Source organism: Lycorma delicatula, chromosome 4 (genome assembly GCF_047948215.1).
Source record: "Lycorma delicatula isolate Av1 chromosome 4, ASM4794821v1, whole genome shotgun sequence".
In the NCBI taxonomy this organism is placed as follows: Eukaryota; Metazoa; Arthropoda; class Insecta; order Hemiptera; family Fulgoridae; genus Lycorma; species Lycorma delicatula.
Genome location: NC_134458.1, coordinates 8782534 through 8799497, shown reverse-complemented (window position 1 = coordinate 8799497; position 16964 = coordinate 8782534). Strand labels below are relative to the sequence as shown.

General features: G+C 30.7%; 1 protein-coding gene across 3 annotated transcripts in view; it reads left to right on the top strand.

The window, feature by feature from the left end:
• The window catches only part of LOC142323088 (uncharacterized), a 162982-nt gene that overhangs the window by 59379 nt on the left and 86639 nt on the right, over nt 1–16964 (top strand). For all 3 annotated transcript variants that reach the window (XM_075362262.1, XM_075362261.1, XM_075362260.1), the window contains exons 8-12: nt 532–695; nt 5234–5834; nt 7685–7842; nt 12828–12951; nt 15609–15742. In XM_075362262.1, coding sequence (XP_075218377.1) covers nt 532–695; nt 5234–5834; nt 7685–7842; nt 12828–12951; nt 15609–15742 — 1181 coding nt within the window. The remainder of the gene's footprint in view (nt 1–531; nt 696–5233; nt 5835–7684; nt 7843–12827; nt 12952–15608; nt 15743–16964) is intronic.

Below are 16964 nucleotides of genomic sequence, written 5' to 3'. Positions count from 1 at the left end.
AAAAAATTTAATTATTGTTTTTTTTTTGTACTTTGCAATGTAATTTACTGAAACAATTTTTCACAAAAAATATAACCTAATTTTAAAAGTATGTTGTAAAAAAAAATCATTAATAAATGAGTATTAAAAATGAAGGTAATAATAAATAATAATAAGAAGGTGTGAGTTGGGCTACTATGAGGATGCTGGAGACTACAAAAAAATGAAGTATCAACATATTGTGCAGATTAAATGGCAACATTATGAGAGTCAGGGAATTTTTACTAAATTGATCAGGAAAAACGAATCTTAAATTTGTTGGAAACTCAGATGTGGCAATCTTAATAGTTTTTTCTTTTAGATTGCATTCAGCAGTTCAATTTTTTGTGAATGACAAATTGTTTTATGACTGAAAATATTTACTTGCTAATAGAAGAGTAGTTCATTTAATCCTTAGTATTAGTAAACGGTAGTTAATTAATTTTCTCACCGTAAACATTACCTTATAATGTTTAAAAATAATGAAATATTAAATGTTTTGCTTTAAAACAGGGGGAGATTCTTCAAATTTTTCTTCTATACCATCTGCAAGTAGTTCAGTTACATCTGTAGTTGGAATGGAATCATTTGGAGTAATTCATGAAGATAATTCATTTCAAAATTTGAGAATAGAAAGTGTGATAAGCCTGAATCCATCTGCATCAGTTAACTTAGATGTAAGTATTTTACAATAACATTTTTCGTATTAGTTTAGTCGCTTCATAAATGTGGTTTATATAGACACATACTCATCGTATTTATCACACAAATAGTTTTTGTTCCAAGCTCCTGGAATTTATTCACAAGAAAGTCACGATACCAGAATAATTTTTTTTGTAAATAACCAGCTAAAAGAGAAATATTTTCAGTTTAGATGAAAATAAAATTTTGAAGGTCATTGGTATTCATTATTATTCTGTTATAAGCGATAATTTGGAGCTACTTAAGAGGTTAGATAATGTAAATCTATTTATGGAATCTGAATTTTTTTAAAGTTTTTATTTTAATTTTTTGTTTAACACATTGGGTGGTACATGACCCAAAAATGGGTCATTACAGTTTGAAAACATTGTCTTATTCTAGGCTACTGGTACCGTATTGGATCGTTTTACAATACTTTTTAAGGCAGGTATCGATAGCCACAGCCTTAGAGCACAACGTAATATGCTTAGACGATAGATATCAGTTTTTTTTTCCTAATATGACTTCGAATACGTACAAATTTGTAAGAATTCTTTGTATTTTAGCGCTGAAATTATGAATTTTTTATAGTTTATGTTAGAACAGTCCTGATTTTATTACAAGATTAATTAATATAAGCTACGAACCAGAAAGTCACTAAGGCAGTGGCTCTGATTAACCTATTTATTTCTCTCATAACCTCATCGGTCTGTGTTCTTGGTGAAACGAGTAGTGTGTTGTTTAGTGCGATTATTTATTTATATTAGTTGTCTATTTATCAAACTTTGTGTTCTTTTTTTATTTAGTTATTTATCACATGAAAAGTAATGCCTAAAGAGTAATTTTGAAGGAATTAATAGAAATTCTGAATGAAAATACAGATGATGAGGAAGTGTTAGGTTACTACTACAATAGTGATGTTGATCCAGTCTATGAGCCTGATAGTTGTGTCGATATCCTGAGACAATTTTTGAATGGTTGTAACACCTTCAGAATTTATGTGTATCGATGAAAGTATAGTAACATTCAGAGGCAGAATAGTTTTTATGCGATATATCAAAATAAATCTCATCGATATGGCGTAAAAGTTTTCAAACTTTGTATCTGAGACTGTTATACAGTTGCCTTTAAGGTATATGCTAGAAAAGATAGAAGTCATAAAAAAAAATATCTAAAAGTCGTTAGAAGTCGTTGGAGCCATACGTAAATAAAGAGTTAACTTTATTTGTGGACAGTTGGTACACAAGTATTTTGCTTACAGAAACACTGCTCCAAAATGATACCCGCCTTGTTGGTATTTTAAATAAAAAAAGAAATTATAATTCCCAGCAGCGCCAGAGGCTAAATTAGAAAAAGGTAGGATAATTGCACAAAAAAATGAAAATAATATTGTTGTCCTCAAATTGAAGGATCAGAGGGATGTGCTAATACCTACAACAAAGCATGCAGATAACATGGTAAATATTGTAAAAAATAAAAAAGTTACATGGTAAAATGTAAACTAGAAAAAGTCAAACCTCAAGCAGTAGTAAACTATATAATAATGGGAAATCATTTATCAATCTCAGATCAAATGGGGGCAAATCACTGGTTGCCTAAGACATAGCATCAAATGGTACTGAAAGGTGGCTCTTGACTTGATCCTAAATGTAGCAGTTGTGACTGTATGGTCTGTGTTTAAAAGTATAGCAGATTTTTGAGAGATTATTATTGAGAGTAGGTTGGACCAAGCCAGAGTTGAAGTAGACATACCGCCACAGTCTTTGTCTACATTATCTCATTTCTTTAAAAAAAAGCAACACGAGGACGATGTAAAAATTGTTACAAGAACTTTTCAAAATACAATGACCTTAAACAGATGTCTCTTAAAGCAAAAAAGGTGCAAACCAAGTGCAATGTTTGTCAGGCAGGATGATGTGCTTTGATTGCTTTTTTCAAACACACGAATAAAAAAAAGTTGTGTGTTGTATACATTAAAATTTTTTCAAATATTACATATTTTAAAGTAAATAAATCAATGTTAGGTTAAGTAGATATAAGTTCGGACTAAAAACCCACCGAGTCGGTCTAGCGATGAGTGCCAGCGTCTTCACAAATCAGCTAATTTTGAAGTTAAGAGTTCCAGCATTCAAGTCCTAGTAAAGGCAGTTATTTTTATATGAATTTGAATACTAGATCATGGATACTGGTGTTCTTTGGCGGTTGGGTTTCAAATTAACAACACATCTCAGTAACGGTCAACCTGAGACTGTACAAGACTACACTTCACTTACCCTCATACATATCATCTTCATTCATCCTCTGAAGTAATACCTGGTGGTGATTCCCTGAGGCTAAACAGGAAAAAAGTTAGGTATAGTATTGTGCATTTGTTACAGCAAAAAAAAAATCTAACATTATACTAATTACATTTACTGTTACAATACAGTTACGCTAACCCTAAAATCTAAAAGAGAATCGGTAACTTGTGAACAAGTTTTTTGCACATACCGGTGTTTTGACATCAGTTGCTTAATTTTCTTATTATCATTTTAGAATCCTACTTGAAGTATGTATTAATGTACATTTGGCTTCTCTCCATGAATCCACCATTATCCATATGATATTCCATTATTCAGTAAATATCTGGAAATCTCTTGTATATACATCTGTTTTCCCGCTAAACAAAATTATGAGATTTTGTGTAGGAATCATTCAAATATTTATAATGTATTAAAAATGATAGTTTGGTGATTTTTTAATGAAACGAAATGTTTAAAAATAGTTAACTCACACAATCAAAATGTTAATTATAGCACTTAACCCTTAAAACCTCAGGTGATTTCAGCCAGTATTGGTCAAAAACCTCAACCCATTTTTCAGAAAAATGCAAACCTTTACTAAAATTGACAAAAAAAAAAAATAGTAAGCGTGCAAAAATAATGAAAAATTTCTCAATCAAAAAATCATGATGATAACAATAAACATGCTTCCAATACACTATTATCCCAGTAAAATACTGAAAGAGTTTATTCACTAAAATTAGTTCACAAAATCTAAATTTCTAAAAATTCAACTATAGGTTGATAATACAGGGATCATAATCTTTGTGGCCGGTAGGTGGACAAGTTTCACTATTGAGTAAATGGATAAAATTTTTAAATGAGTCTGAATCTAAGTGTGGAAAACATTTTCCCAAACCAAGGTGTAGCCTGAGATGAGACTGTATTTGAGTAACATATTAGGGTTGGCTTTCTGTTTATACATGTATTCAATATGCAAGCAATGAATCCTTTTATTTCAGATTCAGTCGCATTTATCCACTTTTTGTACAGTCCAGATGACCTTTCTTTATTTTTATTCAAATATTGTTCAGCAGACCTATTTGTTTCTTTCACAAAAAGTTGTAATAAACTAGTTGTAAATAACAAATAAAAATAATTAATTGGATCAGAAGCAATTACTAGCATACATTTTGAGCCAGGAAGCTCCAAAAATTGATGTGCCAAGGCTATGTCATCTTGGGGCTCAATTATATTTCTTCTTTTATCCTCGGATTCGTAATCATTATCACTTGTGGAAATATTGTCACTTTTTTCTTCATCTGATCCGCTGTCACTTGATAATTCATATTCACTTTCATTTAAGATCAAAAATGTCTTCTATATCGCGAACACGAAGACTAGATCCAGTCATACTTTTGCAATAAAAATAATTACAAATATAAAAAAAAAACAAATGAAATATTAAAATATTATACTTAAATTAATCTTGAAAAACATTTCAAAGAATGAATTTACCATAAAATAATGTTAAAACAAAGAAATAAAACACATCCTTCATAGAAACATTTACAACTGGTATTCAGCATGTAAGCTTCACAATTCGATATGTAAGTGTAAAAGTATTGATTTTTTTTGGACAGTATATCGATAGATATATACAAACACTACCAATGTCTTCTTGGAGTTCTAAGCTTTGCATTGATGTATAATCATCCCATCTAGCGGTTAAAAAATGGACTACGTTGACCTCTAAAGAGAGTTCTGATATATCGGGACCTTGAGCTTTCTGACTTCGTTACAGGATCTTGAAAGATCGGTACCTCGAGGCTTTAAGGATTAATAATATTAAATATACTACTAATATTCTTAAATATAAGTAAAGATATATATATATATATATATATATATAATATCTATAAACATTATGTTTAATATTAATTGGAGATATTAAAAAAAATATATATATATTACAGTCCAAAAATTTGATATTATATAAAAGGAAATTATTGTAGTAATGTAAAGCCTTGGTTGAAAGTAATTATATATATATATCTTAAAAATTATATCACTTATAATTAGTTTTGTCAAGAATTAATGCCCAGAAGTATGTATTTCATCTAGGCAGCAGTGTAAAAAAGTGGTTGAAATATATTCATAAAGTTCTGTTGCTGATGCACTTTTTGGCTGAGAAAGGGAATAAATATATTCACTTTTATCTTCCTGTGTTAACTTTTCATAAATGTTCAAATTTGATTTTTTTTTTCTTGCAGGATACAGACACTTCAGGAAGTACTTTGCAAACCATTGCTACATTTAAGAGCTTTACAACCGGTGAACAGTTATCTATGGTACGCCCACAGAATTCATCATCATATATGTTTGTACCATCAGTTGGAAATTATTTGCCAATGTCAAAAAAAGTCATTAAAGTTGCGTCGTCAAATAAACAAATGCAGTCTGATCAAAACACTAATCAAACCTGCTTGCAAATGCCTTCATTTCGCAGTCAAACTTTAATCAGTGTTTTGTCACCAAAAAAGGGACAATCCTCTTTGGTTGCACCAACTTCTGCTCCAAAGAGCACACAACCTGATGAAACATCTTCTCTTGCAAAATTTGATGGCAGTGGTGTGAGAGTTATCAGCAAAATTCCTGCCAGTGTTATTCGTAAAGTTAAAAAGTATGGCCCACAGATATTTCGGGCTGTGAAACCTAATGATATATATAACCTTATGTTGGCTCCTAGAAAACTTCGTCATCTTTTTAAGTGCATGGATGCAGTTTGCAGCTTTACTTGTGATACATTTAAAAAGTTTGAAGTACATTTGTTAGGTCATATGAATGCAGCGACTAGGAAAAATACAAATAAAGGTAATACTTTTTTCTTTAGTATGTATAGCATATTTTTTTAATGTTAACATTATATAACTTATTGGTATGGTACCATACCTATAAAGATTCAAGACCTTCACTCTGAAAATGTAAGTCTTTCGGTAAATTTTTCAGTATTTAATTCATTGTCCAAAACATTTTTTTTAATTTCAGTTAGAGAAAATTAAAGACTATCTGTGATGGATTTTTTAAGTATTCTTTTTTCTGTAAATGATTAAAAAATATGTTCATGATACTATGTGTTCAGAATAAATTGTTTTTCTGTTAAAAATTTTAATGGGCCTTGGATATTTTAGGGGTTTCTCTAATGTTTGACAGGTTTGATGTATCTTTATTTTACATTACTTATATTTTAATCTCATTGTGTTTGTGAAATCCTATAATTTATTACTATATTTATAATCTGTTTTTTCATGTCTTCATTCACTTTATATTTTTCTAAAGATGATGGAATATGAATTTGCATTATCATCAAGGTTTATAGTTGGAATTATACAAATTGTGAATAGCATACTTGTTATTTTACGTTTTGATTCATTATTCTTACTCTCTCTTTTCACAGTCTTATAATTAGTTTTTTAAGGAATACATTGTTACAGTGTAAAGCTAAAGGTCAGCAAAATTGCTTAAGGTTAAATCTAACATACCTTGATGCAAATTCATTTTTTCAGTCCTGTAATTAATATACTGATCTTTAAGTTTGTAATCAAGTTATGTAAAAAAATATTTTTGAATACGTTATGTAATTTGTTTGTTTACAAACTTTCTAGCACTTGTTTAAATACCATAAGACATTTTTTTAAAATGTGATTTACAGCCTAACTGGGATATTGTGAAATATTGTAGGAGCTAAAGTCATTAGAAACTTGCGTCATTTTCAGAAACACTGTTTATATGCATCACAAATTAATCGTGCTGAAATAATCAGCCAGTGTTGAACTGTCAACAACCAGACAATTGGAATTCTTAAAAAAATGGCACCCCTTCCTTATGATAGTTTTATATTTATAAATTTGAAAAATGAATTGCCTCCCTTACTGATTAGAACACCATCAGTATATGTAGCACTTGACTCATGTGCCCTCTGAATTAACTCATTAGACAATGATCTGAACACTGCGTAATTGACACGATCACCACTTCTATGGTATTTAGGCCAGTCTTATTTTCTTTTTCTGAGCATTTATCCACAGTTGTTTAAATTGTATTCTATTTTTATCTAGAGAATATGGACAAAATTTCATAGAATTTAGACCAGGCCAGCTCATTATCCATCATGTTAGTAATTACATTCGGTCTCTTTGAACATTTTATTTATGGCAATATAATTTCCTCTTTTAAAGTTAAACCACAATCAGCCAATGCAGATAACAATAGCTAGATAGTCTGCATATGCGCCATGATGACAACAAAGTGTAAATGTTCAATCATGTTAATGAGGTCTGTATTATTTGTTAATACAAGATCAAGCAAGTTGACTCGTTCATTGCCTTGTTTACAGATTCACTGTGTTACAAGTTATAAAAAAACCAAGATCCACAGTTAGATAAAAAAATAATTCGCAGAGAATCTGCTTTTTACTACATAATTGTCCCACTTGATATCTGCAAAATTGAAATCACTAAAAAGCAAAACTTCTTTTGTAGTAATAGAGTTCATAAAATCAAATAGAAGATCATGGTCATCGAGAGTAGAGGTCACGGTGAATGGTGAAACACAACAGAAATAAAATTCCTTAAAGGCAATTTTGTGTTATTTTTTTAAATTAAAAGCTCATTTTGATTTGTGGATTTTTTAATGATGAAAATTTGAGTGTGGTTTTGTTCTAGTATTGGGAGACTGGAGGATGTGTGTGTATTGTACTGACACTTTTAACACCCCACATGATCTGTGTCAACATATAACAGAAGAGCACTCACAGTCTTTATTTCAGTGTGCATATTGTTTCTATCGTGCTTACTGCACTTCAAATGTTATCCTGCATCAGGTAAATTTTATTTATTTCTGATCTTAGACTTATTTAGTCATCATTAATTGCGGGAAAATTTTGTTTATATCATGAATTTAGAACATCTTTAATATGTTTTTTTCTGCTGCTAACATTTTATATCTTAGGATAGCTAAGAGTAAAAACTATGACATATCTATTTAAAATGTCTATCTTAAATGAAACAAGATTATAACATTTAAAAGCAATGAATGAAAACTAAAATGCATAAAAACATCATCAAATTTGTCAATTTTGTGCCATTAAGTTTTCTGTATATCGTGTTTTTCAAGCAGTTGTAATCTAATGTATAAAAGTTGTGGGATTTGCAAGAAATATAAAATTATGTGTGGTAATTTTTTTTAGTTTGTACAAGCAAACTACAAAAATTTCATTTAATTTTTCTAACAGAAAAAGTTTTTGAGCTTGAAATGACTGGATATGATTAAATGGTTGCTTGTAGTACGTATGCCATCTTGATATGAAGTGATTGGATTGAGCATAAACTCTACTTATACTGTATTCAGTTAGCTTGTACAGTGAAGAATAAATAAACATTGCATTTGTGTGAATGAGTTCATCATGATTCTGCTAATTCACATCCCGTGCATCAGTGCCAATTCACAACACAGCCATTTCTAGATATAACACTATAATCATTAGTCACTGTATAATTAGTCTTACATGTAATCAAACATTTATATTGTGTCTTCTCACCAAAATCCTTAACCTTTTCATATGATCAGTCTTTTAATTCTCATCTTCAATTTTTGTGTTTCTGCTATTTTCTATTGTTATTTAAAGTTAATATAATGCACTTTTTTTCAATTTTGCTGGGACATTAGTGTAGTGTATTTTTAGATTTTTGTCTGTACGACTGAGTTATACCATTATTTTGACATCATGTCTGATACCATTTCAGGTGATAATAATGTACAATTATTGATTCCCCTCCAGAAAAAAAAGCCGCGAAAACTCTCAAGTCATGCAGAAAAACATAATTTTAAATGTTTACAAAAGCAAATTACAGAGTAATCCAAAGGTGTTGATTTCAGATGTCGTTAATAAAACTGCTTACATAACTAGAAGTTGTGCTGCTTCAGTGTACAATGTGATTTGCAAGTAAGAAAATACTAATAAGTTACAGTCACTTAAGAAAACAAACTCCACAGGTCAATTGAAGAAAAAGGTGATGATTTTGATAAAAACAAAAAAACACGATATGCAAAAAAGTACACAAATTTTATTTTCAAAATGAACTGCCTACAATAGACAGTGTTATGAGTTGTAAATGATGATAATGATCTATCAGATTTCTGAAGAACAGCTTTTTATAAATTGTTAAAAAGTAAGAATTTTAAATATAAAAAACAGGTCTGGGAAAGTGGTTTAACTAACAAGGATGTTATTATTATACGGTGAAGATATTACTTTAATAAAATAAAAAAAATGAAACAAGATCTAGAATATATTACATAGATGAAAGGTCAACCAAGGCCATGAAAAGTTTCATTTGGAAAGATAAAGCTTTGACTTCATCAAAAGAAGTCTTTCTGTGTGGCTTATCAACTGGTAATAAGGCTGCATGGGGTAAAAGTAGGCATCTCATATTTATGCATATCGGCAGTTATACTGGGCTTTTCAGTGGTGGTCTCGAGTATTTTAATATAAATCTACAGGAGACTAACAATATGATAAACATCTTTTGAGAAATGGTTTAGTTGTGTTACCTCTTCCATAAGATAATTCAGTTCTTGTCTTGGGCAGTGTCCGTTTTCATTCATGTAAAAAGGAAAAAATTCCAGCCATCTTATGGAAAAAGAATGATATCAAAATGAGGCTCTTCAGCATTAGGTTTGGTTTAATCTTTGAAGAGGATCAACTTAAAGTCCAATTATTGCATAGGGTTTAGCGTATTAAAGTAATTTTAATATGTTAAAATTGATGAATTAGCAAGATCCAGTGGTAAAACTGTGCTTGGATTACTTCCCTATCATTTGGGAACAAATCAAAAGTTCCGTAGCGTCAGAAAATATAATTGTAAAATATCTGATGTTAAAAATGTATGCTTAAAAGCCATCAATAAAACGGGCCAGCAGGAATCAAAAAAACTGTATTAAACATATAATGGATACTGTTGAACCAAATTATTGGGAATTGGATAAATGGTATCTCTTAATACTGACAGCACTATGGATTTCTCACAATTAGGTGATGAAAACTAAATTGAATCTATAATTTGTTTATTATTATAGAAATCTAATCTAAAACATGATTGAAATTTTATTGTTAGTGGATGATTGACAATTTCATAACTCTTAAAAAGCTCAAGGAAACTACGTAACAGTAAATAATTTTAATGAATTAAATACTCACGGGTTATCAGAATTAATGGTTTTTGTGCTTTTATAATTCATTGTTAATTAGTTTTTAGTGACCTTGTGAGTTTCTGTTTGTTATTTGTTTCTGTGAGGGATATCTCTAAAGTAAAGACCGCTGGGAAATTTCACCCTAAGGTTGGCAAACCTGTGTCATTCATGGCCATGCTAGTGATGTACTCACTGCATTGTTGTCTGCAAGTTTTCCCATTGTAGAATCTTTGATTACGGGTGAGTTTATTATGTTATAAAATTAATAGGATAATCGATATTTGCTGCCGACTTTGAAATACATGGAGTCATAAGTTTTTAAACCATCAAAATGTTAAGCTGGCTGAAATTCATAGGCAGTTGGTTGCTGTGTACGGTGATAATGTAATGAATTAAAGAAACGTCTGAAAATAATCTGAAAGGTTTAAAAATAACAGAATTAAAGTGCATGATGAAGAATGTTCGAGGAGGCCCTCATTAATCACCGAGGACTTGTTAAAACGTGTTGATGATGAAATCAGAAAAGATTGTCACTCAGCTTTTTCCGACCTAGCCCTTCTTTTTCCTGTTGTTTCAACAGCTGTTACTGATCGCATTGTTCATGACCATTTAGGCTTCAGAAAGGTTTGTGCACATTGGGTGCTACATTTCTTTTAATGAAACAACACAAAAAAACTGAATGGAATCTGCTTTGGGATTTTGATGCGTTACACTGAAAAAGGTAATGTGTTCTTTAATTCAATTTTTACTGTCGATGATTTCGTATTAAGACGCCAGAAAGAAAATGGCAGTCAAGTGAATGGTGTCATTCTCAATCACCAGCCAGACCAACAAAGGTCATGCCAAACTGATGGCCACAGTCTTTTGGGATCGGTTTGGCATACTGCTGATTGATTTCATGCCACGTGGAATGACTACAAATGCAGAAGCTTACTATGAAACTCTATAAGTTGTGGCACGCCATTCAAAATTAGCGGTGGCAGCTGACCAATGGCGTCGTCCTGCTTCACAATAATACATGTCCATATGTTGCGGGTCCGACATGTGATTTACTGAGAACATTTGGAAGGGAAATTTATGATCACTCACCATATAGTTCGGACTTAGCTCCTGATTACCATTTGTTTGGGAAATTAAAAGAATTTTTGAGTGGTGAGCAATTTGCAGGTGACGAAGATTTTAAAAATGCTGTTAATCACTGGCTAAATGGACTGGCGCCAGAAGAATATAACGAGGGTATATTTAACCTTATGTATTGCTATGATAAATGTCTTAATTCGTGTGGCGATCATATAGAGAAGTAGTATAAGGTATGTAGTTTAAGAGAAATAAAATTTTTTTTACAGTTCTTTACTTTAGAGATAACCTCATGTAGTTAAACAGTGGATATAAACCCACGAAAGCAGTAAAAAATTGTTACTCTGTCCCAACACACACAAATGACTCAAAGACAGATTGCCAGTGAGTGTAGTGTGGGATTAGGTACTGTAAATAAAATCGTGAAAGGGTTTAGGGAAACAGGCTCTGTCTCTCCAAACAGAAAAGGAAAATGTGGACAGAAAAAGAAAACCATGTCTATACAGGATCAATTACTAATAAGAAAAAACAAAATTAATTCATAATTGTCAGCTGTTGACCTTAATAGGGACTTGAAAGCCAGTGGGACTAATGTTTCTAAATGACAGTTTGTAGAACATTTTTGGCATTGGGAAGGATTGCTCGGAAACCTAAAAAAAGCAGTTACTGACACAGGTTATGAAGACAAAAGGACTTCAATGGGCAAAGGAATATAATAAAGATTGAGATAGGGGAAAAAGTTATTTTTTCAGACGAGATCATTTCTTTGTCCAAGGGGAGAGAGTGGGCTATATTCGTAAGTCAGCAGATGAGAAGACTTCTACACCAGCACATCTGCAGCAAGCTCCCAAACACCCAGCGAAAAAGATGGTTTGGGGATGTTTTACATATGAGGGCCAGGAGCACGTTTGCCTATTGATGGGATGATGAAATCAGACCAATACATTACATATGTCAAAGAAAAATGGTCCCACTTATGCAGAAGAACCCAGAACTCATTTTCCAACAGGACCTTGCACAATGTCACATGACAAAGAAAGCAAAAGAGTTCTTCAAAAACCAAAACGTTTGAGTCGTGGTCAGGGAATTTCCCCGACCTGAATCCCATTAAAAATTTATGGGTCACACTAAAAAGAAGACTTGGGAAAATGAATTGTAGCACATAAACTGACCTTATTAGTTCAGTGATACAGGTTCGGTTTCGAGGTGAAGAAATCAAAAATCATTGTTCTACCTTAGTAGAATCAATGCCAAAGAGGATTAATGAGATAATCAGAAACAAAGGAGGACACATAAACTATTAAATTTGAGTAAGTTTGAATATTAAACATTTTTTCTTTTAAAAATGAAATTTTCTGTTAAAAATACTGTGTTCAGATTCATTTTTTCACCATTGTATATATATATATATATAGGAAATTAATACAGAAAAATTTGCTCATGAATTTTGAGCTTGATCATATTTTGTAATATAATTAGATGCATGTATATTTTTAACTTACGAGAAAAAATGAGTAATTATATGTATTTTTGATTTAGAACATCAATCACATAGCTCAGAACATTCAGATTTTGAAGTGCCAACCAAGTGCTCAAACAGAAGATGTAGAAAAACTTGTGCCTAAACGAGCTGATGTCATACGTCCTTTTGAGTGTGCTATACGTAAGTTTTTTTTAATTCAGAAGAATTTTTTTTTTGAAGTGGGTTGAACTACCATTGACACTGGCAGTGAGCCTAATTTAAATGGGTGTAATAGTATTAAATAAAAAAAGTAATTAAAAATATAGCCGAAATCTGTAAGACTATTGTTAAATTTTTTCCCAGGATCTATAGGGGGCATAAATACCCATACATAGGTTGGTCCTATAATTAAAAAAAATTATATATTTTAAGCAAATTGTGAAGTATCCCTCACTCAATTAAAACAGTACATAAATAACCTATACTAAAAATTAAAAAAATTAATGTTTTGGTATATAAAAAGATCATAAAAGAAAAGATCTTAACAGACAAAAAACTATAGAATCCATTGCTAGAATATAATCATAAGTCCTCAATACAATATCAATCCCTTTGATTTGCTCTTTCAATCTTCGTTTTAACATCTTTTTACCAACATCGAGATCCTTAAATTTATTTGGCAATTCATTAAAATATTTTTTAGAGTACTAGACATAGTTTCTTTGTCCAATTGTTAACAGGTGTTTTCGTAACTTAATACTTTTAAAACGAGTGTTAATTGGATTCTGAATAAACTCATTTTTTAGTTCATTACATAGGTACGCAATAGAATTCACAACAAAAACATACCTGATATCCAACAGTCTGTCTGGATCCTGTTCACCCATTCCAATTATTTAAAAAAATACTTTTTTGTAGCCTGTTTAAAGGATCAAACAAAGAACTATAAACACCACCCCATCCGATGATACCATCTTACATCCCACTTACATGCAAATCCCACTTTACATTACAGTCATATGTCACTCCTAGATTAGACTATTAGACTATTTTAGACTCCCTTGAGGTGCTGACCATTGATCATGATATGTATGTTATCTGGTATAGAATCTGTAATTGTCAAAAGTAGTGAACACTGTATTGTTTCTATTAAGTATAAGGTTGTTTTGATATAACCATGAGAAAATAGAATCTAGCTTAGCAGATCTTGAATGTGCCAGTTCAGTCCATGTATGTCCATTCATTGGTATGGCTATGTCATCAGCATATGTAATTAGATCCTTAGAATTAACAAGTCATTTATATAGAGAATGAATACAACGGCCCTAAAATTGAGCTTTGCGACAGTCCAACATTTGTCTTAACTGGCTGACTTTTGGTACCATTAACCTTAACAACTTGAGTTCTATCTTGCAAGTAACTTTTACTAAGAGATAGGCATAGACCTCTTAACTCACCAGGTTGGTCTAGTGGTGAACACATCTTCCCAAATCAGCTGATTTGGAAGTCGAGAGTTTCAGGATTCAAATCCTAGTAAAGACAATTATTTTATACGGATTTAAATACTAGATCGTGGATACCAATGTTCGTTGGTGGTTGGGTTTCAATTAACCACACATCTCAGGAATGGCCAAACTGAGACTGTACAAGACTACACTTCATTTACATTCATACATATCATCCTCAATCATCCTCTGAAGTATTATCTGAATGGTAATTACCGGAGGGTAAACAGGAAAAAGAAAAGACATACACTTCTTATTCCATATTGTGCAGTTTGGATAGGAGAATCGTATAATTAACTGTATCAAAAGCTCTATAGTGGTTTCATATCAGCATGCTAAGCTTGCTGAAATACAGTAGTATTGAGCCATACAAGTGTCATCATCACTCTATTCATCGTAGACTACTTGTTTAGCAAACATTATTACTCAGAGAGAGCAACTCTGACTGGTGCCTCTTATATATTAGGTAATTTACATGCTTCACAATCATTAAAAAAAACTGAAATAGGGTGAAAAACTATATTGTAAATAAAGAACTTTTTATGTTCCTTATAAATAATAATTCAACTTCGGTCAGATAAATAAATAATCAGTGGATGAAGAAAAATCAAGCTTTTATATCTTCCCAGCCCACCCAAAACTCTGTAATGAGAAAACAAAGTATAAGAAAAAAGATAATGAGTAAAAATGAGAAGGTATGTGATAGAAAAATATGTCCCTGCTTTTTAAAATAATTATATGCAGGTATTTACTTGTTATGAATACAAGTATACTAAAGTGCCCTCATTTTTACTCGTATCAGGTCTAATTTTAAATGAGTGCATCAAGTTATAACACATTAATTATCAAGAAATTAAAGTGTTTGCAATATTTATAAGATTTTGACCAAAAAATAAAATTGAAGAAAATGAATTCAGTATGAATTAATAAACAGCTATCTCATTAAAGTTAAAAAAATTAAATTCTGAGTAATTAAAAGTAACAAGTAAAAATACTCATCTGATTGAGAAATGTCAACTTTTGTCACTTAAAAAATCTGTTGAAAAAATTCCTAAAAAATAACCACAAACAAACTGCACCGAAATAAAAACACATACAAAAAAAGCCTTCTTTATTTGCTGTATCATTCCAATTGAAAAACATCCAAGACTTCATTTTTGTGAGGATAAAGAGTTAAAAGGACTAATGTTGCCCGCTATATGTGGACATAACAGCAAATGTATTAATGTTAGCTATGTTATAATTCTAGAATATTTTAATTCATTTGTAAAGCTTTGAAATAGTTTTATTATATTTTATAATTTAATATTTATTACATAATTTTATTCAATTTTGTTTTCTTTTCTCTTTTAGCATTTTGCAAGTTAAAATCTTACATACCTAGTGCATTTGAAAAACACCTGCAAGAACAACATGCTCTTTTAAGAATGTGTCAAATATGTGCTTACTGCTGCGTTAAAATCTTCAAAGCAGAAAATGTTCTAGAGGTTAGTATAAATATATTGTTTTTTTCTCCAATAACTGGTAACTATAGTTATGTGATTTTATATAATCACATAACTATACTATGCTATGTGTGCATGTACATATCTAAATGCATATGTAATATTTAAAATAATTTATATATAAATTATAATATATAAACATTTATATGTGTTCATTCTCTTTGTATAAATTACTGAAATTTAAGTAAAATTTTACAGTACAAGCAAAATACTTATTCCCATTTTAAAGCTTAAGCTTATTTAAATTCACAAAGGAGTAGTAATCATACTGACATAATCTTACTGTGAAAATAGCAAAAGATTATGCATACCATAATGTGAAAGTAAGAAGGTAATAAAAAAAATTAGTATAAAGTTTGTAGGATAGTGTAGTACAAGAAAATTAACCTGAAAATGATTTTAAAAAGCCTTAAGAATCTGCTATGAATAAAAACTTAATGTATAATTTTTGAAGTATTATAAATTAACAGTAGAAATGCCAGAGGTCTCATTTTGATGGTTTTTTAATAATTTAATATGGCTCCATTCCTTACCAACATTCTTAAAATCTGAGATATCATGACCTTTTAATTATTTTCCGATATAAAAATAGTGTAGTGATTCCTGAAATAAAAAAAATTATGTTGTAAAATGTTTAACTTATTCTCGATCATTTTGAAAGTATGAAAATTTTTCTTTCATAGCTTCTGTAGCTTTTATTTATCTGGTATGGTGATATTTGTAGATTGTGTAGGTAATATGAGGGTACTTTCCAAACAAAAGCAGAAATAGCATAGTATTTCTTCAAATATTATTTTGTAACCTAGTGACATTAGAGCATAATTCTTGATTATTCTGTTTATCCCTGAGTTGTTTTCTTGTTTATTAAATTGGCAGGATCACAATTTTCTTTGTAGCTGGCATTTCATTTGTGAAACCAATGAATCTAACAATCAAGTAAAACTGAAAGTAATAGTTAATTACCAGAAACATTTAGTAGGCTCCCAGAAAACCCAACTCAGTAGCTTGAAAACTAGTAACAAGAAACCTGCTACAGAAGAGATGTAACAATGTGAAAGACATCAAAATAGAAATAAAGCTTTTCAGGTGTATTTGAATGTTCAGAACATTTTTCAACAGACTAGCAGGGCCTACAGTAAAGTTACTAAAAATTGAATAATTTGCTACAAGCCATCTGAAAATTTGACAGCTGATGAACCCTATG